The sequence below is a fragment of the Phoenix dactylifera genome, chromosome 15, assembly GCF_009389715.1.
Source record: "Phoenix dactylifera cultivar Barhee BC4 chromosome 15, palm_55x_up_171113_PBpolish2nd_filt_p, whole genome shotgun sequence".
NCBI classification, from domain to species: Eukaryota; Viridiplantae; Streptophyta; class Magnoliopsida; order Arecales; family Arecaceae; genus Phoenix; species Phoenix dactylifera.
The window spans coordinates 2,847,245-2,873,511 of NC_052406.1; the positions used below are offsets into that span (position 1 = coordinate 2,847,245).

Below are 26,267 nucleotides of genomic sequence, written 5' to 3' on the forward strand. Positions count from 1 at the left end.
AATTAGGATCGAATGTGAAAGGAAGAGAAGCATTTGTTGTATAAATATACTCGCATGCCAATGCAATTTCATGGAGTGGCATGTAGGCAACATAGATTCAAGAGGCAAAATCATGGGTTCGTTAACCACACCTGCAGGAGAAGCAGAACTTGATTCATGCTCCTCGTTGGCCTTACGATGAGAACTAGGAAATATTTTTTGTGTGCATTTCCCTATTCTCATGAATCTATTATGCATTTTTGCTGGTGTCGTTAGCTTTACAGGCAAAGGACATGGCTGCTAAATGTTATAGATAAGTTTAGGTAATCCAACCTCGTCGCAATCTGACATAAGGTTTCAATCTTAAATTGACATTTTGACGTAGGGTAATATTTGTACCCCGAAAAATAATTAACCGAGAAGGAGCAGCGAGGTATCTTATCTTTTAAATAAATATGACTCCATTTATTCAATAGATTAGATCTGGCTGTTGATACAAATATCACTTAACTCATGGGTCCTGGATATGGTTAGCTTTGGAAACAAGATCGTGAGATAGTGCTTTGTTATGCTCCTGATCGATGCAAGCCCCAGTAGATCATCATTGGCATTGTCATCATCATTGCACTACCAAGTTTCCGTTAAATATAGGGTCGAGCAAAAACTTATGACATATTATCCCTTCAAATAAAGCAACAACAAAAAGAAAAAAATCTGAGCCAAGAAATTCACAAGCTAGGATGAAGCGAATTCCATGACTGTCACATAGGCGATATCGACCATTAAAATTGATGTCAAATTTCTCTTAAATTTAAGCAAGAAAGGTGCAATTGCGAGCAAACCTGAATGATGAATCAGTGATGAACTTGTTATACCTTAATGGTTGCAATTAACTCATGCAACAAAAGAGCAACTCATCGAATTATCTACATACCTGCAAAGAATATAAATACATTAGCAGATCGGCCGCTTATAATACAGGAAAAATGGTCAATTTTGCTAAGCACTGTTTTTCTAGGCCATCCCTCATGCTGTGGTACAATATGAAAATAACAGGCTACATATGGTCGAGCTCAATTGGCAGATTGGAAGCTTGCACAGGGAAAACCCTGAACAAACACCTAAAAGGCAACAACATTTCCGCGTATTCATATGTTAAAATCCAGTGCTTGCTGTTTTAACACAGTAGGACCAAGCACCACATAAACCATGCATACAACAAGATTAGTCAACCCAGAGTTCAGATCATAGTTTGGTCGTGGTACAACCAAACAGTACTCCTCCTGGTATGTATGACCCCTGGTATTTCTTCGATAGTAACTTCTACGAGACAAGGGAACGTGGGTTCGGGTTGCTTCTTTAGTGCAAAAGAAAGATCGATCTTCTTTCGCAACACGAACCGTTGGAGATGGCGCTCCACACAAATTTCAAAGCACTTCAAATGCTTTCATTAGCTATCATTGTGCAATCCAACTGTAGATTTGCACGAAGGAAGATGAATATATCCGGTCAACATGGCGAGACCGTCTACGAGAACTCGGATGGTGAGCTCGTAATATCATCTCACCTCCAGGAGTGATTGATCCCCTTTGCCACTGCCAATCTTCAAGTTTCTTGTAGTAAATAGACCCACCACCTACTTTCCTTTATTATTTTTAGAATCAGAAAAATAAACTTTATTTTTATTTTTTCAAACTTTTAAAAATATAGATATATTTGATATAATTAATTATTTTTAAAATATAAAAATATTATGGCAGCAGTGGAAATGGTGATAGCAGTTCTCAATATAATAGAGCTAGCAGTGATATTGATAGTGAGGACAATAGTAATATGGTGGGGGTACCATAATTGCTAGGGTGATGTGGTGGCTATAGTGATAATGACAAAAGAATTGAAAGTTAGTGGTTGCGATAGTAATAAGGATGGTAACAAAATATTAAATAATACCGTAAAAGTTGCAATTATAGCGGTGATAGCCTCATGATGGTTACAAAGGTGTAAGAGATTCTACCGGTGGTGATGATAAAATACATAATTTTTTTATTTCTCAAATTTTAAAAAATTATTTCTAATAATAATAATAATAATAATAATTTTTAGAAAATTTAAAAAAACTATGAAATATATATATATATATATATATATATATATATATATATATATTGTCTCAATTTTCATGAGGAATGGTCCGAGGGGCGTATGGTGTGACATTAGTGGTAGTGGGCGAGAAAGCGTTGGCTCGCGGCACACGCGGCGTGGCACATCCAATCAGTACGGACGGATGGACGTGCGCTCAATACTGCGGCCCGCCGGGGCAACAAAGGCGACTGCGCGGCGGTCAGCCAATGAGAAGTGGACAGGTTTCTTTCCGTAGTCAGATAAACCAATCAAAAATAGACAACGGAACCCCCAATACCACCCTGGTTTAGCAAAACCACCTTTTCCTCCCGATCCAAACTCCTCTTCCCTCTCCAGCTTATTTATTTCCTAAGAAACGCACGCGAGCGCACAAGAAAGAGGACGAGGATACGCTTGCTTTCCTCTCTTCTTATTTTGGTCTCGTCTCTGTCCACGGGGATAAGAATTTTGGCTTGTTTTCTTCGGGATCGGTCGATCGAACGAGATAGAGAAGGAATCAACGATGGGGAGAGGGAGGGTGCAGCTGAAGAGGATCGAGAACAAGATTAACAGGCAGGTGACGTTCTCGAAGCGCCGGTCGGGGATGCTGAAGAAGGCGCACGAGATCTCGGTGCTCTGCGACGCCGAGGTCGCCGTCATCGTCTTCTCCACCAAGGGCAAGCTCTACGAGTACTCCACCGACGCCAGGTACGCCTCCCCCAGATCGTCCCTTGTGATCCTTCTCTTCTTGTTTTTTATTCGATGCTGAATGGTAATATTATTTCCACTTGCTTGCTTCTCGTTCTTGATGTTTTATGTCTGATGATGAGAAAATAGGAGCAGAAATTAACAAAAGAGACGAATTTTGTGTTGCGATTTTTCTTTTGCTCTTCCGTTTCTATGTAGAAATTTGAGGCTTTCGAGAAAAAAAAAATTAAGATATTTTTGCTCTTGGGAAAGAAATCTGTTGCGCTTTTAAGGAATCAACGATCAGTTCGATCGCCATTTATCTTCGTAGTTGATTAAAGAAAGAAAGCGAGGAGAAAAATGAGGGAATTGTAGATTTCTACGACGTCTTTTTCACTTTTTTTTTAAGAATAATTTCTGCCCTTTGGAAAGAAATAGTAGCAATATATGAAATTATTCTTGAGAGGTGCAAGAAGTGATTTATTTGCTATTTATTTTCCTTCTCGTTGCTGGAGATGGTGCGACAAATGCTATAGTTCTCCAACTCTATTGGCTCTATTTTGCTTGTTAATTTTGGAAAGGACCAATCGAGTTCATGAACTGGTTTTGCTACTGCTACTCGGATGGTTGATATTTTTGGTTACCCTAAGTGCTTGTGGGTGGTGAGATTTATTGACAAGTCCTAATTCTATTCGAATGTTTGTTTAGTTAATCATTAGTTTTAATGATTTTAGAATTCTATTTCTATTTTTACTCTACTTAATTATTCCTTCTAAAATAGTTATCTTTGGGGTGAGACTTATTAGTGAGAGAGCGAGCTTTTTTGTTAAGCTTAATTTTATAATTAAATCTTTTTTCTCTCTCCTAATTATTTTTCGTTCAGTATTTTTTTTTAATTTTTTGTTTGGTGTTTGTTCTACACCTTAGGCCGACACGGTCGATTTATTCCGTGTAGCTTGCTGTTCTACACTAGGCTCCTGTTAGCATGGAAAGCTGGCCCTGTTGCAGTTCTGAGCAAGTTGAAGCCTCATGCTTTGCTCTACTTGTTCTTAAGATTTCTACTTTTGTCCCAGATTTTTATCTGCAGGATTTGAGATTGTGAATGAGCATTGTTTTGTCTGATGATTCAAGGTGTTGGATTCTTGTCTCCGTGATCTTGGACAATTGGATATGGAGATCGAAGAATCCTTCTCTTTTTTTGCTTTCTCGTCCATACTCCTATAAGCATGGTTCAAATGTTAATAGTTTGTGACTGTCTTCCACTGGTGGTCTGCAGCCAAGAAGTGCTCTTTTGAACCCTCTTAATTCCTCTTTTGCCATTGCTATATTTCCTACATTTCCTTTTATCAACTTGCCGATCGAGTCATTTTCAGATCAGTGCGGCTTCATTCCTTGACTCCTGGTCACTCCAACAAACTAGATTTTGCATATTTCAGAGCGTGCTAATTAGAATGAAATCTTCGCAAGTGCATTGAGATCAACATGTGGCAACTTCATGTACATCTTGCTCTCTAGTTTTATGATTCATGTGCCCAGTTTCTTACTGTCGAAATAACTGTCCTCATGGCTCCACAATCCATTCTTGAACTACAGCGTTTTGTGCTCACTACAAAAATTCAAGTTTTTGGCTATGAAAAATTTAGTCATAAAACTTTTCTTTTGTTGCTAAAAGTTTTTAGTAACCAACAATGTTTCGTCGCTAGGTAGTCACTAAAGATCCAGTGGTTAAAAGTTTTAGTGACCAAAATATAAAGTGTTAGAAAAAAATATTTAGTGACAATTTTATTTATGGCAAAAGATTGAAAAATCGTCGTTAAAGAGCCCAAAAATAATATTGCCTGCTACTCAGCCACCATGACAACATTTGCTGCTAGTATAAAGTTATAATTTATTATATTTATCTAAAATTTTTATATTATAAAATATACTCATTTCAAATATATTATGTATTTCATATTTTAACAATTAATTATTTTCATAAAAAAATTAATCCTCTTTTTTATAGAAAACAAAAAATGAATAAATTTATTTTATTATCAATAATTCAACATATTTCTATAATTGTATATATTTTTCTAAAGTCCTTTAAAATTAGATAATTCATGACTCATTTTATTCATGCTGTAAATAAAAAGTGGTATTTTAATATAAAATACTTACAATACTTTATATTATATATTTTAAGTAAGTTTAATTTTTTATATTTTATTAATACAAATCAAGTTGAATGAGTGATCCAAATTCTTAGTTAAATCTGGTCTCCATGCAAGTTTTTGATTATGACATTTTAGGCCATTACCTAGGTATGGTTCATCACTACAATATTGATAGTGGATTTCATATCAAAAACTATTTTTTCCTAATTGTTAAATTGTCACAACTTATATAACTTGTTCATTAAATAGATCAGATCAAATCAAGTTGAAAATAACATATAATTAATTTCATTAAATTATTATCCCTCCAATAACCAATAAGTATTAAACATTTTTCTCATAGGAGTTGGTAAAAGATATTATGCATGCCCCTATATTAATGAATTATTTATAATATACTTTTAATTAGTTACTAATCTCAAACATATATAAAACTACTATGAAATAACTTACAAGTCCCAAGCCGAACCCAACCTTCTGCAACTATTATCTGACTAGTGTTATCATGTAACAAGTTTTACTAATACTCCTAACGAAGTATTGCAACAAATATTTTATATCTTTTGGGCAATAGTATTAAGCATGGTATTCAGATTCATGTTGGTCTCGAAGAACAAACCGATAAGAGCAAGGACAAGGGAGAAGATTAACTTTAGAATTAGGACTCAAAGAAGCAATAAGTATGAAAGGAAAAAGATAAGTCTAATTTAACAATAAAAAAGCTAAGCACCATAACGAAGCGTACCTAGAAAAGATCCTCATTGATTGTGAAATCTAAAGGTGATCCGATTGCACCAGTTATTTTGAAAATAGCCCATGCAATATATATACGTGGCCACTTTCTATGGTCGAGATGTATAGGATTGTGATTTAAATTCAAATAAGGGTTAATGACGGTAGGGCTTATGAATTTCAGTAGTTTAATGCATTTGAAAAAGTCATTAAGTTTCCAATTAGAATCATGTGGTGTTATGTACATCTTATCATATTTCTAATCTCCTCTCAAATTTTCATGATAGTTGGTTTGGTTTTAACAATACACCAACACAAACTTAGGATCTATATTTTATTTTAATTATTATAACATGAATTGTTAAAATATTATTATAATTTGATTCTTTTGGGGATAATATCATCATTTCATCATTAATATATCAGGTTTTAGTGATGATATAATATATAAGGTTTTCTCTCAAGAGGATTGACAGGTAGCCTACTTCAGCAAAAAATTGAATGGAAGCCACATCAATTACTCCATCTACGATATAGAGTTTTATACTATTTTGTAGGCTTTCCGACATTGGAAGACATACCTCTAATAATATGACTTTATGCTCCATTCGGACAATTAGACTTTGTCCCCCCCCCCCCCTAATGGCAATCATTGCTTTAATCATCAATACAGAAAATGGGCTATATTTCTTTTAGTTGTTCAACTTTATGATCAAGTACGAGTCTAGCATGTTGACCATGCAGCTAACATGCATGACAACATATTCTATTTGGTATCTCTCTATAGAAATAGTGGGTTTTGAGCTATTAAAAGACTTATTCGATGAAGATGCAGATTTTGGAGCTATTTGATCTTCCTTCAAGCATGGTGATAATCCTATCTTTACAATCTCAAATTATTTCATGAGAGAGATCATCCAAGAATTACACTCTAAAGGATTTGGAAGGACAGCCCAACTGGTACTTAATCGGGCGGGGGGGCGGTTGATGATGCTCTCCCTTGCTTTATTAGAGAAATACAAGGCTTTTAACTTTCATGTTATCCATATGAGATCAACATCTCTAACTCCAACAATGGTTTTCAATAGATGGTGTTGTGTCATTGACCATCCAGTATGAAACTTATCCACTATGCATATGTAAAGTTAACTACTTTAATGATTGTGAAATTACTGCTTCAGTCCATTATTGGATACTATACATAATGGCTGCCATATTAGTGCAATATCCAACCTTACCCGTAGTTGTGAACAACTTTCTAGTGTCCAGAATGATCCCTTTATGCAGAAACAATGGCAAAACTTTTGAACTATTTTCTAGTTCGTACATATCAACCCCCTAACTTTTATGTCCATATGTAGAAGAGATACCCACGATGTCTCAAAATAATATGTCCAATATACCAAATGGCTTTCAAGGTAGTATCCTATTTCCAACAATCAAACCCTTTATTAGATTTATTCTCTCAATTCCTTTTCTCATTCCATACTAAAAGCCTATTCTTATGTTTACTGATATGATTGTTGTCATTGATATGTGTTTAAGTTTGATCATTTTCTAAGATCTAAAATGGATTGCCGAGATCTATTTTGTTCTTTTTATCTATGATCAACTGTTGATATATCGGTTTGTTCATGACATCTAATTTTCTTGCATTCTTCTCTTCAAACATTAACATGTTTTCTTCATATTTGTATTTTTTGCTCATATCCCTTTCATCCATTTTGTCATATGTTCCTCTTTAAGGGACTGTGCTCCTAATGTTCTCTCTTTTTTTAAGGCATCTTAACCATAACTCGGGATCTTTTGTCAGCAAGTGTTTGGCCTTCTAAATTTCATAAATCCTAACTATGGTCTGCTACCATCTATCATTTCCTTATTTTCTCCTAGCTATTAAGAAATCAGATGGCTCTATCTTATTTCTTGTCCTTGAAAGTCTTCTCTCATTTGCCTTTATGTTGCTAGTATATTTTTTATCCCTTTTTTTGTGCACATACTTTGCCAACTTATCAGTATAAATTCTTTAATAACTTATTTTTGCTAATATTTGACCCATCTGTTCTGTGTCAAAAATTTTAATTTTAAAAGTTTTCTAAGTCAAATTTTTAAAGCCCTCTAATGTAGCTATATGCATAAAACTCTTGTATCTTAAAAGTTGAAGGACATCTCCTGTAGAATTTTAGTGGGTTGAGGAAATTCCAACCTGATTCTATTGGATCAAGTTGGTATCAAGGCCATGCTCTTACCTAGTGAAATTCCAACTTGATCCAATGAAATCAAGTTGGTATCAGAGCCTCTATTCTTTACATCTAAGGGATCAAATTAGTATCAAAGCGTTGATCCTCTATGTCTATGGGAGGCTTAATTTGTGGTTTAAATGCATGAGCAGTACAAGCAGAAGAGAGAAGGGCTATCCATATTTGAAGCGTTAGAAATATGCCATAGAAGCCAATTTTGGCAGACGCATTGTAATTGTTCTGGAACATAAATTTGTACTTGATCTTTTTATTAATAAAATTGGGCATTCTTTTCATTTATGTTATTATGTGTCCATGAATCATCCTAGAAATTAATAAGATGATAACACATATTCTCAAGAGTTGAAAATTTAAGACATGTGTCATTAGGTAATTAATTTCTGAATTGCTCCTAATCGATGGATTATCACGAAGGACGATAATCGATCCGATGATATTAGTGCACATATCATTCTTCTTGATGGACGAGTCTTAAGTTCACAGTGTGGTGACACTAGAGTAATTATGCAAGTGCTTGTTAGAGAACAAGGGTACTGAGTAACTTAGATGTCTATCCACTCGTCAGTAACTTACTTGATGCTATAGTTGTATGACTGGTACTTAGACCTGTAATGCCTCAGCTACTCACGGTGTGGCTACTGTAGTTTGATGAGCACATGAACATGGGCCCTATCCAACAGGGTCCTTGTAGTGCAAATTGACTGCAGTAGGTTTACTATCGGATTAAGGTTGCATCTAGAAGGGATCTATCGATCTTGATAGATTAGGAGTGATCCTATATGATTTATGAGACTAAGTTCGAAAGATCTTGGCCAGGGCAGTTTTGAAAAAAGAGTTTTTCAATCTCGAACTTGAGTCAAATAAATTTTGACATATGACAGACGATGGAGTTTGACGAGTTATCCATAACATCCATTTTGTTGGAATCTACGATAGAGGTACTGTATCATACACTAACTGCACCTTGAGGTTCATTTATTTCGTTCTGCTGGATTGTCATTATATACTGCCAGGTGTCATTAGTGGATTGTGAGATTCGAAGGCATTCACTTGATAATCAGTGAACTCTGAAGAGAAGAGTTGAAATTGTTTCAACCCATTGAAAGAAGTTTCAATGATATTGTGATGGAGATCATAATATATCTCACTACCAGATAGAATAGAACCTATGGGTCACATACATAAGAGGTTTTGATCATTCCGATGGTTGGATTGTGATTTAGAATTGCAACTGATTTTGATTGTCAATTTGATTGGCAAATAATTTAACCCACTAAGAGTCAGTGAGTTAAAAAAGAAAGATTTACAATTGGATTACAATTTGATTGATTTAATTGGACTAAATCAATTAGACTTAACCTTATTGGATAAGGATGAAAAGTCCTAATTGATTAGAACTTCTTATTTGATAAGAAACTTAATTCATGAAGTCCAATTTGGATCCTAATTGGATTAGGATTTATATGAATCAATTTGGAGGACAAATTAGGTTTTAATTGGATTAGAATTTAATTAATCAAGAGGGATCACATGTTTTTTAATTAGATTAGAAAACCTATGCATGAAAGGAAGGGAGTATCCCTTCCTTCATGCGTGTGAAGCAAAGGGAGGAAAGAAGGAGGGGTGGACGCCCCTCCTCCTTGTCACACACCAAAGAAAAGGAGGGGCGTCCGCCCCTCCTTTCCTTCTTTGGTTCCCACACCACAAGAGGAGGGGCGTCCACCCCTCTTCCTTCTCCTCTTGGCCTGCCACATGGCACAAGGAGAGGCGCAGTTGCCTCTCCTTGATTCTCTCCAATCCAATTTAAGTAAGGAGTTGGGAAGAATTTGGAGGGACAAATTAAAAAATGATTTCTCATTGAAGTTATTCTTTGTTTAGCTAGGCATGAGATGCCTATAAAAGGAGGGGAGGCGTGAGGATTGAGAATAATTGGAGTGCATTGATTTCAGCCGCCCACCCTCTTCCTCTCATCCTTTCAGGCATGTGCAAAGAAAAGAAGAAAAGGAGGTGCAGGCACTTCTTTCTCTTTGTCCTTCTTCTTCCTCTTTCTTTCTCTCAAAGCAATCAAGGAGTTGACTGAAAGAGAGAAAAAATCAGCCATCAAAAGTGATTTCTGCAAGGGAGCTAGCACTCCGATGAGATTAAGGAGCTTGGAGCGATCTACCTCGTGTGGATACCTGTAGAGGTTGGACGATTGTGCGGCTTCAAGCGAACCAAATCTTCAATTATCAGATAGCGGTAAAGATCTATCCACTTAAAGGTAAAGATAAAATCTTTATAATTATGAATTCTAAGATCTGAAATTAATCAAGTTAGTAATTTTAATCTTTTCTTAAGATTTTATAATTTTTTGAATTAGAGAACTCAGAATTTTTTTGAAATCTACATTTTCTAGAACATTCATGAGATAAACGACCCCGCGCGTGTGTTTCCGCTGCGATCATCGCAACGCATGCGGGGGTAACCCGACATGAAGTACATTAAAAGACAAAAGCGAGTATGGTTGCTAGTTCTGCTTCGATAGATAATGAGATGAAGGAATATCTCACATAACTAGAGAAGAAGATTGTCCAACTTACTAAGATTGTATCTCGATTAGTGATGCCTTCAACACAAGCACCAACAGTTCTTGTAGCGAAGTTATCTCATATCCAAAGACGAGGATCCACTATCTAGCAAAGAAGACCAAGGTTGGAAATCATCTCCGAGCAAAGTTAAGTGGTTCAATTATGAGGCAAAAAATAGGTATTTCTTTATCTTCAGTTTTGATTTAGCAAGAGCTAAATTCTCTACAAAAAATCGATTCAGGCGAACCACTAGACTCAATGTGGACCATTTTGATCACTACGAGCATTTAAGAGGATCATTAAACTTGATGTGGACTACTTCGGCTACTACGAATATGGCTAAATAGGATTTAGGAGTAGGATCCACCATATCAAAAAGTAGGTTACAATCCAAACTTCCAAAGACCATAATTTGGTCAAACGATGCTCGATTAATATATATATATATATATATATATATATATATATATATATATATATATACATGTATGTATTAAAATTGAGTAACTTTTCAAGATCTATATCCTAGAGCCAACCACCCAAGAGATTAAAATTTCTTTGTATAGGCTCTAGATCCAGAGTATGATATGGCGTGCTACCGAGGGGTACAACCCACAACAACACGAAGCCAACATTATATTAGCTTTCAAATTCATCTCAAAATTAATAGAATAAATAGGAATTTAATTTTATTATATATTAATTGCAACCAAAATTAGTTTAGAGCGTCTAAATTGAAACATAAAATCAATCCATAATCCTCAATATTCAAAAAAATTATTAACTATAAATTTATAATCAACTAAAAAACTAAAGATCTGGTCTTCTATTTAGATTGTTAAGCGTGCTAACACAAACTCCAAGACTGGATGATCCTTTGTTTATATTGACTTTATTTGTTTAGAGAGGAAAAAAAGAAATATAGAGATATATGAGTGACACCGCTCAATAAGTAAACCTTCTACTATCTTACCGAATCAAGCATAGTTTTTGCATGTCAATATGTCATTTAAATAAAATAACAGATATTACAAAATAAAGTATTTTTTAGTATAATATATTAAAATAAGTCATAAAGCCAATCATGCATATATAAATCATTCATATTTTACATATGGTTTCTAGTGTATAGCATAAATAAAATCATAAATATTTACCATTTAACAATATCATTGATCAAATTACTACTCTCAGACTAAATACTAAGGTCACTATTATATCTATGACAGAGCCATAATCGATAAACACTAACTACTATTACTCGTTGGTAGAGTCGTATGCCAATTACTATTGTCCGCCAATCTTCTTAGCCAATCTGCATGTTAAACATACAAATGACTAATTAGGGCATACCCCTACCTCCAACATTCACATACTTTCCATGTTTAAGTCCTAGCACCTTGCAAATGAATAGGTCACCTAGAAACAAAAATACCAAGAACAAGCTCATAGACAGTACCAAAAGAGCTCATGCTACAGTGCCTCATATAGGTCAGCTTTAATACTATTTTCATTTTGCATGTCTCTAATAACCTATTTAATACCAGATTCAATTAGGTGGTGTAATCACTTGATTACCTTATTCTGCAGCATGTCTTTATTTGCCTTGTAATCCTATTTTTCTTATAGGTTGTCTAGTGTTGATGTTGCTGAGAGATATGCTGTGAATGTCCTCTATCTTGGCTTGTCCAGGGTCCTATGCAGTATGACAAATTCAATAATCTTTTGTTTTTTCCTCTTTTTGGGCATTCCTTTGACATTTATTTGTCTTTGAAATTTAAGACCCATATGTAACTAATTGAGTAATCATTTGTGAGCTTGTTAAATATTTGATCTATTGGATCAGTATGACATTACAGAAGGGCTTCATTTGTTGCATTCAAATCATTCCTTCTCTTCTATATCCTTTATGGGGTGCTCTTATAATTTCTTACTCATATAAAACACACGTGTTGGCTTTCTACAATAAGATACATGGAGACATTACACCAAACAGCATATATCTTGATATATAGGGACACAAACATAAGCTGCTGTGCTCACTCTCCTGAATAAGAAGCACCATAAATTTGATTTTCTATTGTGGTGCATCTTTGACTTCCACTGTTCTTTAATTTTTCTTGCTCGCACCATTGCAACATAACGAAGATAGAAGCAAAACATACACTTAACTGTTGATGGAAACAAGGCAAAAGAGCGATTCCTCTTTTAAGCATTGAACTTGGCGTTTGTTTTAAGTAGTTGGTTAAGTCGTCAAGAAAATATAATTACAATAAAAATGTATGGCACGCTTCTAGAATGGGAGAGCTATATTCTTTTTCCATCATTATGAAGAACCGTCAGAGAGGAGACATGTAACCAGCTGCCGCAGTGTGTCACTGAGGCCTTTTCATGTTAAAGCCTCAATTTATATAGTTTTTCTTTTTCTTTTTAGCTTGGTACCTTTGGATAAGTTTAACAAAAAATTTATGTCTTTGATGATTGAAGCTTTTTCATGGTGGCATTTCAAATGTCAATCTTGTTAACAAAATGATATCTAAGATGCATCTAACTGTAAAAGAAATGGATAAGAATTTTCAGACACTTCATGAACTGAATCCACGTCTTCAAATCTGTAGTAAGATAATAGAAAAAGTGAAAAGCTGATTTGCCCCTCCTAACAGCATGGAAAAGATTCTCGAACGTTACCAGTGTTATTCAAATCCGGAAAAACCCCTTGCACAAGAAGATCCAGGGTCACAGGTATGAGATTTAAGATTGAGTATACTTGAGACATCATCTTCAAGCTTCATTCCTCCTCACGCAGCAAATTTGCAAGATATCTAACATTATCGTGAATTTGCTAAACAGGGAAGCTGGTTTCATGAATATGGCAAACTGAAATTGAAGGTTGAGTCTCTACAAAAAAGTCAAAGGTATTGAAATGGTGTTCATAAAACACAGTTACCTGTCATGCAAATACCTGACATGGGTTTCCACATTGTGATACTTTCAGGCATCTCATGGGAGAACAACTCGATTCCTTGGCACTTAAAGAACTTCAACAACTGGAGCAACAGCTTGAGAGTGCTTCGAGACGTATAAGATCGAGAAAGGTAAATCAACCTTCCTCATTTTTGCAATCCTATTATAACAACCGCATAAGCTTTCCATAAATACTGCTTCCTTCTACTATGCCCTTTTAACTGCTACCGCGGCAACTTATAAAATTTCCATTTCATGCATTACATATCGTACTCAATACAAGGGGAGTGCTTTGTGCCTTTCCTGACGGTGATTTACATGATGAATATTTGTTAATGCTATCAGAGCTTCTTTCTTTTGCAGAACCAACTTCTATTTGATTCAATTGCTGAACTTCAGCAAAAGGCACGTTCCACTATCCATGTTAGATGTCTTCTAAATGACATTTTCATTTTACATAAATATTAAACTTCCTTTGGCAATCCAGTTCCCTTTTCATTCACAACATTACCTTCTATTGTTGAGTTACATTGCAAATGAATTTGTTTATACTTCTATGATTCTCCTCCATGGTCAGAATAATTAAGAATCAATTAGTCAAAAACCGTCAATAAGAAATAGCAGTTTAAATCAAATATGCTAGGTTAACAATGGATAGGGCTGACTACACAAGTTCTTAAAACTTGAACTTTTCATTATGCCACTTGATTCAATGATACAATGCTTGAATTTTTTTTCTGTGCATGACCGTTCAAAACCTCAATTTCACTTTCTTCCTCCACATTAAAAAATGTTCTTGCACAGTATTCTAGTGCTAATATTCATAAGCTTTGATGCTCATTTAAATGTATATTTAATAAAATTCCCCTCACTATTAAATGTTTTATTATAAAATTGGTGGAGCTATCAAATTGCAAAATTGGAGCCCTTTTCTAAGAATTTAAGCAGCTTGTTTTAAAATCCAAAGAAAAGATGCTTAAGTAGCCTTGCCTATTATCACAATCTTTCGTTCAATTGTCAGAAGAGCTTTTGGTCAACCATTTTCCTTTCCAGCATCTGATGGTTAGCAATCGTAATTTACCAACCTACAAATATGTAATAGTTAATTGTGCAAATTAACAAAAACGTTTTATACAAAATTTAATTTTGCATGTGTTTGTAATGTTGGTGGTCATTTGTTTGAATGGGGTCATTTGCAAGCTTGATGTTCATAGTCAGTTAGGTCCTTATTTTGGTATTTGATCCCGACATTTTTGAAATGGTTCGGCTGGTCAGCATAATATTTAGTACCATCTTTAACATTTGATAGGGGCTCTTTTGAAAAATTTGTTAGGGATTAGGGATTTTGGACGAAAGGTGAAATAGTATGAATAATTTATCTTTGCAATATAAAAAAACGAATACGCAAATTATAGTTATTAGAGAATTTAGATTGAGTTGTCCTACATACTTACAGTTTAATCTTTGACAAAGATTTATTATTCCAAAATCAATGATGGGGCATCCAATTCAAAGATCTATATTGCTGATTATTGTCTCCACTTGTAAAAATGCTTAGAAACAAAAGGTTGCGTTTCCTGTTATCTCTAACTTACTCATTATATGGATGTAAAATTGCTGCCCATTATACTAATGTGCTAAAGTACATGACAAAGCATTTAAATTCAGAATCCACTTTATTGATTGTGATCTACATTTAAAACATATGTAGATTAAAATTCAATAAGTTTTAATGCTTAGATTATACCAAATCATGGTTTAATATCATTAAAACTATTCATATAAGCACCCACTTGACGTATATGTTAGAAACCAATAAAACTTGTAACTTTCAATTTCTAGGCCTTTTTAGTAATGCAGATCATGGTCAATGATGCAGATCTCCAATTTTGAGAGCCTTTTTAGTGATGCAGATCATGATGGGGATCTCCAAATTTTTTGACAGGGATCAGATAATTTAGATTGAGTTGTCCTACATACTTAGAGTTTAATCTTTGACGAAGATTCGTTATTCCAAAATCAATGATGGGGCATCCAATTCAAAGATCTATATTGCTGATTATTGTCTCCACTTGTAAAAATGCTTAGAAATAAAAGATTGCGTTTCTTGTTTATCTCTAACTTACTCGTTATATGGATGTAAAATTGCTGCCCATTATGCTAATGTGCTAAAGTACATGATAGTATTTAAATTCAAAATCCACTTTATTGATCGTGATCTACATTTAAAATATATACAGATTAAAATTTAATAAGTTTGAATGCTTATATTATACCAAATCATGGTTTAATATCATTAAAACCATTCATATAAGCACCCACTTGATGTATATGTTAGAATCCAATAAAACTTGTACCTTTCAATTTCTAGGCGTTTTTAGTAATGCAGATCATGATCAACGATGTAGATCTCCAATTTTGAGAGCCTTTTTAGTGATGCAGATTAGGATAGGGATCTCCAAATTTTTTGATAGGGATCGTGATATGAGTTTGAATTGTTAAATTTTTTACCAAAGGTTTAACACTGCATATTGTCCAACTTAATTAAATTTCATATATATATGGTGCAAGATATTTTCATCTTAATTGATACTTTCAAAGATTGTGCCTTCAAGTGCGGTTTAGGTCTGCTCGAGTTTCACAATTTAGGTCTGCTCGAGTTTCACAGTTCAGGTCTGCAGCAAAACTCAGTTATGTTTCGTACTGAATTCATCCTGCTCCTAAGCTTCAAGGTTTAGAAGGGAAGATTGTACTTGGAATCATATTTTCACTTCTATTGCAAACAAGGAAGCCCTTATGCTTGGTAGGAATGTTTCGAAAAGTTGCCAACTGCTTTGTAGAGTCTGGTATGACGTGCAATGATACTATTTTCTTTCTTAAGTAACAAGCAAAAGAAATATTTGTAGGACTTAAGATGGATGAATCATTAAGAGAAATCTACCTGACCGTTTGTTCGTGGTAATTCTTGAACCCACCTATTCGAGGAGGGCATGTAAAACATATTTTAGTGTCATGAAGTTGCTTTCCTTGAGGAATGGTCAAGAGTGGTCCATTCTCTTGGTTTACATGGCCATAGTCAATTAGCTTTCTTTACAAAGTGGATGGTCGAGAACCTTGCTTACTAAATGGAGTGGTAGAATTAGGCCCAGTTTTTTGTTTGCATAGGTGCATAGTTACTTGGAAGTGCAAGCAAGACCGAATTAGGGTGGGGAAGTAGGTCCCCCAAAAAGAAAAAGAATCATAGAAAGCACTCAACAAGTTGGTACTAGAGTGAGTATCTTAGGCTCCGTTGGGGAAGCTGTTGGCAGTAGAGCTTTTGGAAGTAGAGCTGTTGGAAGTAGAGCTTTTATAAAAAGTTGTTTATTGTTTAGTAACTACATCTCTAAAGTGTTGTGGCACTTTAGCATATGTTTGGTAAACAAACTGAGAAAGTACTTTTGTATCATAAAATTACCATCAAGGGCATTGCATAGTATTATACAATAGAGATTAATAAAATATAACATATATTAATATATAAATATATAATATAGTATAATATTATTGTAATGTAATATAATATTATTATAATATAGTAATATAACATTGTATACTATAGCATAATAATTTAATATAATATTAAATTATTTAACATAACATATCAATGAATGTATTATGATAAATGTAATATAATATTATATTTATAGTATAATATTTATAGAAAGAAATTAAAAATCTTTTCTCCTAAAACATGATTCAAAAGATGCATACAAAAATAGGAAACAAGAATACCTTTTCTTGCATGGAAGGGAGTTTAATTCACGGCTAGGGTTCTTTGTTAAAGCTCCAGCAGATTTTTAGATTTATAAAGGAACAAAGTATATAATTGTTATATTTTATTATGTGTATTTTGGTTAAAAAAATAGCTTTCTGACAAAGCTCAAAACAACTTTTTCGAAAAGTTGCAAATTGGAGCTTCTCCTAGAAAGCTATTCCAAAAAAGCTAAAACAGCTTTCCGAAATTTTTATCAAATATCCTTTTTCATCTAAAAGTGCTTTTGGAGAGTCAGAAAATGCTTTTTGGCCCTCCAAAAGCTCCCAAACAGGGCCTTAGAGATTCTGAAATGGGAGCAGCAGCCTCGTAAAAATTTCCTACTATTAATGATATACATTTGGCTCATTTGGATAGTTCCAAGTAGTCTTACCAAATGGATAAGTAAGATCTACCATTGCTGCTGCTTGTTCTGGGCATTCCACGCTTCCTAATAGCCTTAAAGCCATCCTACCAAATTGGCAGGCCCAATGCATCCCACCTCTTAAATTTTTCTAACTCCACCTATTTCAACGGCTTTAGGGATGTCTTGGGAATCAAATGGCAAATTCAGCCTGCCTATTTCAAGTTACCCTAAATAGATCAGTTTTTGACTCATCTTTCATCCGAATATGATGACATTGTTAATCTTTATAAGCTCAACTACTTGATGTATTGGTTGGCCTTTCCTTTTGTCTTGGCAAATTGATCTATGACTTCTTGTTGGTTTTGGAATTCCCTTATTCAAATGGAGAAAATGTTGGATACTTCCGGCCTAACATTGTATTGTTCCGAATGGGCTGATTGATTTGACTCCTTTTGTTGATGAACCTCCTCTTTTTATTGAAACTTGACCAACTTCAATTTTCTTTGTTGTATGAAGGTGTTAACTTGAATTATTTAAGAAAAAGGTTAGGAAGAGGAGAAGCTATAATAGTGGGGGTTACCTTGTGTGATATATTTTGTGGATTGATTGTTGAACCAATTGGTTTTCTTTTCTCCTTTGGCAAATTGACATGATGTCATGAAGCAAGTTTGAGGCTTACAATCCTTAGAAAGGATAGATAGGTCCTTTGACTATCTTACCTCAAGACTTCTATAAATTTTTCTTGTTACTATTTACTTCTCCCTTCTTTATTTTTTGTATTCTAATCTATGCTATGATCACTTTTTTAGGGCCTCTTTAGATGGCTAGGCACTCTCCATTGGATAAGGCTCTATTAGAGTTCGAACTAAGAAGGGGAGAAACATTTGGAGAGAAGAAATCAGGAGTTTGGAAACATTCGGAGCCCACTTCCCCGAGCAGGATTATTTATTCCATTTGAGAGGTGTTTTTCTTGTGAGGGCTGTTACGAAGTTTCCTATCTCGCCCACCATTAGTTAACTCCTTTTCAAACTCCTGATTCTTAACTACTATGCAATAAAGCAGATATTATCGCCAAACAAGATGCTCTGGCGTCCAAAGAGGGCATTTTTTTTTGCTTTGACGGATTCTTCAAACAATGCGCGTATGAATACACCTAAGAAAATTAAAAAACATAAGCTTGCAGAGTGCCAGTGGCAGCTCCTCCTCTCCTGACCACAGGGCGTATCCTGAGTGGGGACCGCGTAGGCAGCCACCCAGTCAGCCGCTCTGTTGGCCTCTCTGAATATATGCTTGGCCTCGAAGGCCACACCATCCCTCACCATCATCCCAATGTCCCAGATCAAGGGGTGGTCTGTGCTCTCACCACTCAGACCCCTTCGAATCCACCCAATGACCGAAGCCGAATTGCCCTCCAGAATGATCGAGCCAGCCTGCAACACCTGCCGCGCATGGCGAAGACTAGCCCAGGCAGCTCGCAACTCCGCCCCCGAAATTGATGTATCGAATAACTGGCAGCCGCCCACTGCCATTACCCTGGAGTGAGGGTCCTGTATAACAAAGCCTGCCCCGCCTCGTGTACCTCCATCCAGCACCGACCCGTCAAAGTTGATCTTGAGGAAGCTCGGAGGTGGAGGCTCCCAGGTGAAAAATACCATCCGAAGAGCTGCCTAAGCAGAGAAGGAACCCCAGGTGTCCGAGCTATCAAGGGTCTATCTTAAGGGATAGTGGGTCTGGACTCCATCGCCAGTGCTCGAGCGGACTCCGCGACAAACCTCGGCGACATCCTGCGCTCGCCGAAGGTGCGAGCGTTCCTTGCCAGCCAGATCTGATGGGCTGTGCAAGTCGTTCTGATGGCCTCCTGACATGTCCAAGAACTAGCCAACCATTGTCGTATCATCTGTAGGAAGAGTCGTCTCTCACGCCAAACCTCCTCCGGGATCCCTATCACTGCCATGTCGACCTCGCCCATGTGCACTAGAATAGCACATGGTCCACTAATACCTCTGCACCGCAAGCCCCGCACTCCGCAGGGATCCCCAAACTATGCCTGCTCAGCACTGCTCTAGTCGGTAGGCAGTCCCACGTCACCTTCCATAAAAAGAGTGCTGCCCTCGGGTGGAGCCCGGACCTCCAGATCCAGGTGCAGTCCGGCCCCTGCTCATGCTCCCGCTGGATAACCCGGGATAGGTCTCCCAGTCTAACACTGGCCCTGTATGAGGTGCCCCAAACCCTGACGTCTGGCCCCTCACATCCTGGTATTGGAAGGGACCGGATCCTCTCAGCAAGGTGTACCCCGAACAACTGTCGTAGTATGGCCTCATCCTACTCTGCCCTCCCTCGTGCTAGGAGGTCGCACACTCGGAGCCCCTCTGCTGCTTCAGTATCCACCATGGTCGGCTAGCACCTCAAAGAAAAGGTATCCACCCATGGATCACCAGTCACATCGATGCTCCCTCCATCGCTTTTCAGCCACCTGGTGTTTGCCAACACAGTCGGCAAGTATCTCCCAATCTCACGCCACACAAAGAAGATTCGGCAGCCACTCCGTACCATCTTTGAGCCCCCTCGACCATATCTGGCTGCCATCATCTGACTCCAGAGCCCATGTGGCTCCAACAAGAAGCGAGCTGTGTGCCGAGCAATAAAAGCCTCACGCCTCTCCAGGAGAGACTGTACTCCTAGACCGCCCTCGCTTATGGGAAGGCAAACCTGCTCCCAGGCCACCAGATGTACCCCATAGCCTCCACCGTGAGACCCCCACAAGAAACTCTGGAGAAGATGCTCAATCCTCAACAGAGTCATCTTTAGTACCACAATATTGGCCATGAGATAATCGTCAGCAAAGAGCAACTGAGAAATAGGTCCAGCCCCCAGTGCTAGAACATAGGTCTCCAGCTCCCGGCTGGTGCACACACCCTGCAAAGCATGGGACAAGATGTCAGAACAAATAATGAATAAGTAAGAGGGCTTTACTTCCGGTGATAGCCTTCTATTTTTTTGACCTGAAACCCGGATCTCCGATCTCCAAGGTAATAATCTCATCCACTCAAGTTCTCAAACCTGAATTCTGCAACCTCATTTTCCTGAAAAATGATTGAAAAAACCTTTAGGTTGAACGTAATCGAAATCATTGATTAAACTCTTGGTGATCCTATTATTATGTGGACCCTCTGACATCACCTTGTCACTAATGACAGACAGTTAAGATTCATAGAATGAGAGCAGTGCAGTACTTTTATCCTTCTTTATGGCCTGTCAGGATATAAGTAACGTCGGCCACTAAGAGCAGAAATTGCACATTGAGATTATGAGGAACCTCACACTTAAAACTTGGTTATCCAAGCAACGTTTGATCGCTGGTACTTAGTGATATTAAATCATACTGAAACTAAAATGAAACTTATATAATCTTCGGACAAAAACTCTTAATTATAAGACTTCAGTTAATTGAAAACAGGTAATAAAGGTGTGATATAAAGTTTCAGATTAACAGATTTCTGGTCAAAGAAAAATGATCCAGCATCATTTTTAAAGAGGATTAGGTAATGAAACCCTATGAGAGTTTACCATATGAATCTCAGATCGTTTGGTTCAGGAACTCTAAATTGAAAAGTTCCATTTGCCCAGACGCAAGATTGAATAGTTTCAGTACGAACAGACTTCCGCTTTATAAACTTCAAACTCACCGAGGTCCAGCCTAAGGATTCAAATACTGATAGTACTGGTACTGTCTCCCATACCTTCCTCGACCATGCGCTATAACATGCTGTTTCAACAGGTGATCTTTTGCTCTGGAAATTATTAAACATGGGGGCATACCACGGTATATACTGTGCAGTCCCGTGACAAGTAAGTCCTTGTATTATGGTATTTAAAACCTTTGTTTAGCCTAGAAATTCTAAAATGAAAGTGCATCACTCATTGTTGCTCATAAATTCTGGACGTAGCATCAGAAACTCATGATTTGAGAGTTTTAGGCCCCGTTTGGGGGAGCTTTTGGAGGGCCAGAAAGTGCTTTTTGGCCCTCCAAAAATACATTTAGATAAAAAAATAATATTCGGTAAAATTTTCGGAAAGCTGTTTCAGCTTTTGCGGGAAGCTGAAAACAGCTTTTGGGGAGAAGCTTCAATTTGGAACTTTCCGAAAATGTTGTTTTCAGCTTTGTCGGGAAGCTCTATTTTTGACCAAAATACCCTCATTTTAAAAATAAATTTTCTCCCCAAAACCTCATCTCACCGTCTGTTCCTCTTCCACCCACGCCCCTACACCCCCCCCCCCCCCCGCTGCAGCGCCGCACCCCCTCCCTCTCCCCCACCGCCGCAGTGCCGCACTCCCTTCGGCGTCGTCGGCCACGCAGGAGGAGAACCCTTCCCAGGGGGCCAACCGCGGCCGCCGAGATTGCTGCAGGTGCCGCCGGCCATGGCCCGGCCCCCTCCCGCGGCCGCCGTGGCCTGGCCCCCTTCCGGTGCTGCTGACCGCGCGGCAGGAAAAGGACGGAGAAGGGGGGAGAGGAAGGAAGGAGAAGAATAGAAGAAAAAAAGAAAAGAAAAAGAAATGGAAAAAAAAGAAGAAAAGGAAAGAAAATAAAAGAGAATAAAATAAAATAAAAGAAAAGAAAAGAATAAATAAATAAATAAATGCATAAATAAATATTTATATAAATGAATCAATGAATGAATGAATAAATAAGATAATAAATAAATACATTTCAATGAATAAATATTTGTATCATAATACATTAATATGTTATTTTAAATAATTTAATATTTTGTTATATTATGAGAAATTAATTAATACTAATAATTATAATATTTTATATCTTTATTATTGTATTATACTATAAATATAATATATATTACATTATATCATAATATATTAATATGTTATGTTAAATAATTTAATATTATGTTATATTATAGAAAATTAATTTACTCTAATAATTATATTACCATTATGCTATGCTATGCAATGTCATATTACTATATAATAATAATAATATTTTATATTACAGTAATATTATACTATATCGTATATTATGTATTAATATATGTTATGTTTTATTATGCTTTATTGTATAATACTATGCAATGTCCTTTATGGTAATTTTGTCATTTAAAAATACTTTCTCCGTTTGGCTGACATTATCTGTTCAGTCTCCGAGTCAGATATGAAACTCTTCGAGTTTTGGATCTTAAATTTTTGAAGCTTCAAGCCTAATGAAACTCGCATTTGGCTCATTTAAGATTTTTTTCCTTCCATTGTCAATTTTATGGTTCTAGTCCTAAACTAGTAAATTAACTAGTGTTATGTAAGAACATATTGAGTTCTCGGCTAAGAGAGTTCTTTGTCAGTTGTTTTAACTCTTTCTGAGACTTTGAGATACCCCAGGGTCTCATTACCTGAAATCAAGAAGGAAATGCCAAAATTTAAATATCTATTTAGACATTTTACAAGTTCTGGGGATCTGTGTTGATTTGAATGCTTGGGATTCTAATCAAGTCAAATCAACATCATGCCAATTAACTGGGCACTGTGGACCTTCATGGCCCTAAGCTAAATCTTCCATATTGCAAAATTTGGTTCTCTCTATAGATGTCACATAAAATGCCACACGTAAAATGGCACGCAGTATAATTGTGTCGTGTTTCAGATTGTTTTGCTTCTTTTTTATGCATATGTATAATATGCACATATCTCTGGAATGTAAGATTACTGTCAGCCTCGTGAATATTTTGCAAAGCAATGGAATTCAATATGTTTTCTGTCTCCCATAGGCAATTTGACTATTGGTTTCCCGCACAGGAGAAGTCATTGCAAGAGCAGAATTGCATACTGGAGAAAAGGGTCAGATGTCATCCGGCTGGTCCTACATATTAATGTTCTTCTTTCGTAACATAACCATGCTCGTAAGTTCTGATATCAGATTTCCATACTGTCTTCAAGCAGCTCGTGGAGAGCAGTAGTGCCAGGGCCTTGACCGAACAACCCCACTGGGAACCACAAAGCCAACCTCAGACAAGCTCCTCGTCACCACTCCCCTTCCTAGTAACAGACTCTTTCCATACCCTGCACATCAGGTACGCTTTCTTTGACCAAGTTACTAATTTTAAAGACAGAAAATGTTCCCTGCTTATGTCAGCACGATTACTCTTGCACTGCTTCCACACAAGCATGCTGTAAAAAACCATTTTGAACTTGTAATAGCCACCAGCCTAATAAGGGATGTTCCATTGCTCCAACACTGCCTACTTGTTTACATAGTTTTACCTCATGCAGTGACCGTAAGATGGGAACACAACTAGATTTTCTTTTGAATAATGGTTTGATAAGTAAATCAATCAGTTTCCCTTCAAATTATGTATATCAGCTGCTAGAAGTATTTTTGGGTATTTATAGGCAACATAAGGATGCTTGTTAGGAAATAATGGCCATCTCTCAGTTTTTTAAAACATCCGTAGCATATACTTCCGTTCAGACGTTCTATTGCCATGAATTTGCCTGGAGTTTGCACTCTTGCATGTATTTTGTGCTGTGTTGGAAAATTACAATCAAGAAATAATGATGCTGCAAACTTTGTTTTCATATTTATATAATTAAATGGGATATCACTGGCCAAGCTACAATAATATCTACTATCTATTCAAGTAATTAACAAGCAAAATAATTAAATAGTCTATAAACAAGAGGCAACATAATTTTTTACTGTGAAAAATCCTTCGATGTGAATGAAAAAACCACGGAACCTAGTCTAGCAAAAAACTTCCACTATTTTGAATAATAGAATTACAATAGATCCTCTCTAATTCAACTAGAGACTATACAAACATCAACAAGATTTAATATTGACTTCCACAATAAAAACATTCATCACAAATAAGGTAGATTTCAACAATAAACAACAAAATAAAGAAAGAATCTCACCCAATGTTGATGTTTGAAATAATCAATAGAGAAGGTTTTTCAAATATTTAAACTGTTTAATCTGTAGCTCTCAATGCTGAAAATAATATTTTAAAATTTCAGCCAAATCTGAACAAACTCAACCATCCGATCATCTGACAAAGTAGGACCATTTTCTCTCTTCTTCTCCATTTTCTTTTTATTTATTTTTTTTGTTTTCCTGTAGTCCGCGTTACTCGGTTTCTTACAGATACTATACTACTAGGTCAAGCTGTTTTGGAAAACAAAAACGCTGTTATATTATCTTATCCCTTTTTTTATGTTTCTAATGATGTGGGTCCCACATGAGAAGGAAGCATACCAACACATCTCTCTCTCCCGACTCATGTGCGGGGTTCCACCAAGCCTGCTTGCTCTTTACAAGCAATGATTTTTTTCAAAAACAAGATTTTAGTCATTATATCTGACCCATTATCATTTGTATGGATTTTTTCAAAAGACAGTAACTTCATCTCCAAAGCATCCCGAACCCAATGATATCTCACATTAATGTGCTTGAATCTCGAATGAAATGTTGGATACTTTGAGAGATGGATGACATTGTGACTATCACAATAAAGCATATATTTTTTTTTGTTCTTAGCCCAACTTTTGTAGAATTTTTTTCACCCATAAAGGTTTTTTATAAGCTTCAACATACTCGAGCTTCGTAGTGAACAAAGCAATACATTTTCGTAACTTAGATTGTCATGACACTGCTCCTTCTGAAAAAGTCATCAAGTACCCTAATGTAGACTTTGTAGAATCTATATCACTAGCCATGTCTACATCTGTGTACCCATCCAACATAGGTTTATCTTACCAAAATATAAATAGATTCTATAAGAATCTCGAGATACCTAAAGATCTATTTAATAGCTGTCCAATATTTCTGACTAGGATTAAAAAGAAACCGACTTACAATACCAACTACATGAGCAATATCCGATCCTGTGCAAACAATGGCATACATCAAATTGTCAATTGCAGATGCCTCAGGAATCTTCTTCAATTCTTCTTTATCTTCCTGACTTGTAAAACACTGCTTAGAACTTAACTTGAAGAGACCTACAATTAGAGAGGAAAATAGTTTGGACTTGCTCATGTTGAACCTTTTTAACACCTTTTCAATATATCTCTCTTGAGATAATCAAAGCTTTTTATTCTTTCTATCACGAGTAATTCTTGTCACGCCCCCGCCTCTGCGAGGCACGTGAGGCACCCAGTGCCCACATGGGGGCCACATGAGGGGGGAACACGGGGCTCCCCTGCCAGATATTGTCCGGTTCCGGGGCTTCACGCAAGCGTCCTTCACCCCTCCCCGGTTTTGTTTTCCACTCAAAACGCGTCTACAGGATTTGGAGACACCCGCCTCATATGCCCAGGCTCTGGAACGAGTCTTTCCGATGTGGGACTATTGGGCCTCACACCCTTCCCACCATCGGACAAGAGCCGTCCTCGGCTCTGATACCAAATGTCACGCCCCCGCCTCTGCGAGGCACGTGAGGCACCCAGTGCCCACATGGGGGCCACATGAGGGGGGAACACGGGGCTCCCCTGCCAGATATTGTCCGGTTCCGGGGCTTCACGCAAGCGTCCTTCACCCCTCCCCGGTTTTGTTTTCCACCCAAAACGCGTCTACAGGATTTGGAGACACCCGCCTCATATGCCCAGGCTCTGGAACGAGTCTTTCCGATGTGGGACTAT

The 26,267-nt window shown here is 36.7% G+C and overlaps 1 protein-coding gene across 2 annotated transcripts in view; it reads left to right on the forward strand.

Moving 5' to 3' along the window:
• Positions 1-2,465: 2,465 nt before the first annotated feature.
• Positions 2,466-26,267, forward strand: part of LOC103704212 (truncated transcription factor CAULIFLOWER A) — a 34,546-nt gene continuing 10,744 nt past the window's right edge. The window contains exons 1-7 of one of the 2 annotated variants that reach the window (XM_008787408.2): positions 2,466-2,808; positions 13,164-13,242; positions 13,351-13,415; positions 13,496-13,595; positions 13,828-13,869; positions 23,424-23,465; positions 23,568-23,698. In XM_008787408.2, coding sequence (XP_008785630.2) covers positions 2,624-2,808; positions 13,164-13,242; positions 13,351-13,415; positions 13,496-13,595; positions 13,828-13,869; positions 23,424-23,465; positions 23,568-23,698 — 644 coding nt within the window. In that variant the 5' untranslated portion in view covers positions 2,466-2,623. The remainder of the gene's footprint in view (positions 2,809-13,163; positions 13,243-13,350; positions 13,416-13,495; positions 13,596-13,827; positions 13,870-23,423; positions 23,466-23,567; positions 23,699-26,267) is intronic. The other variant, XM_008787409.2, reaches the window with a different exon arrangement.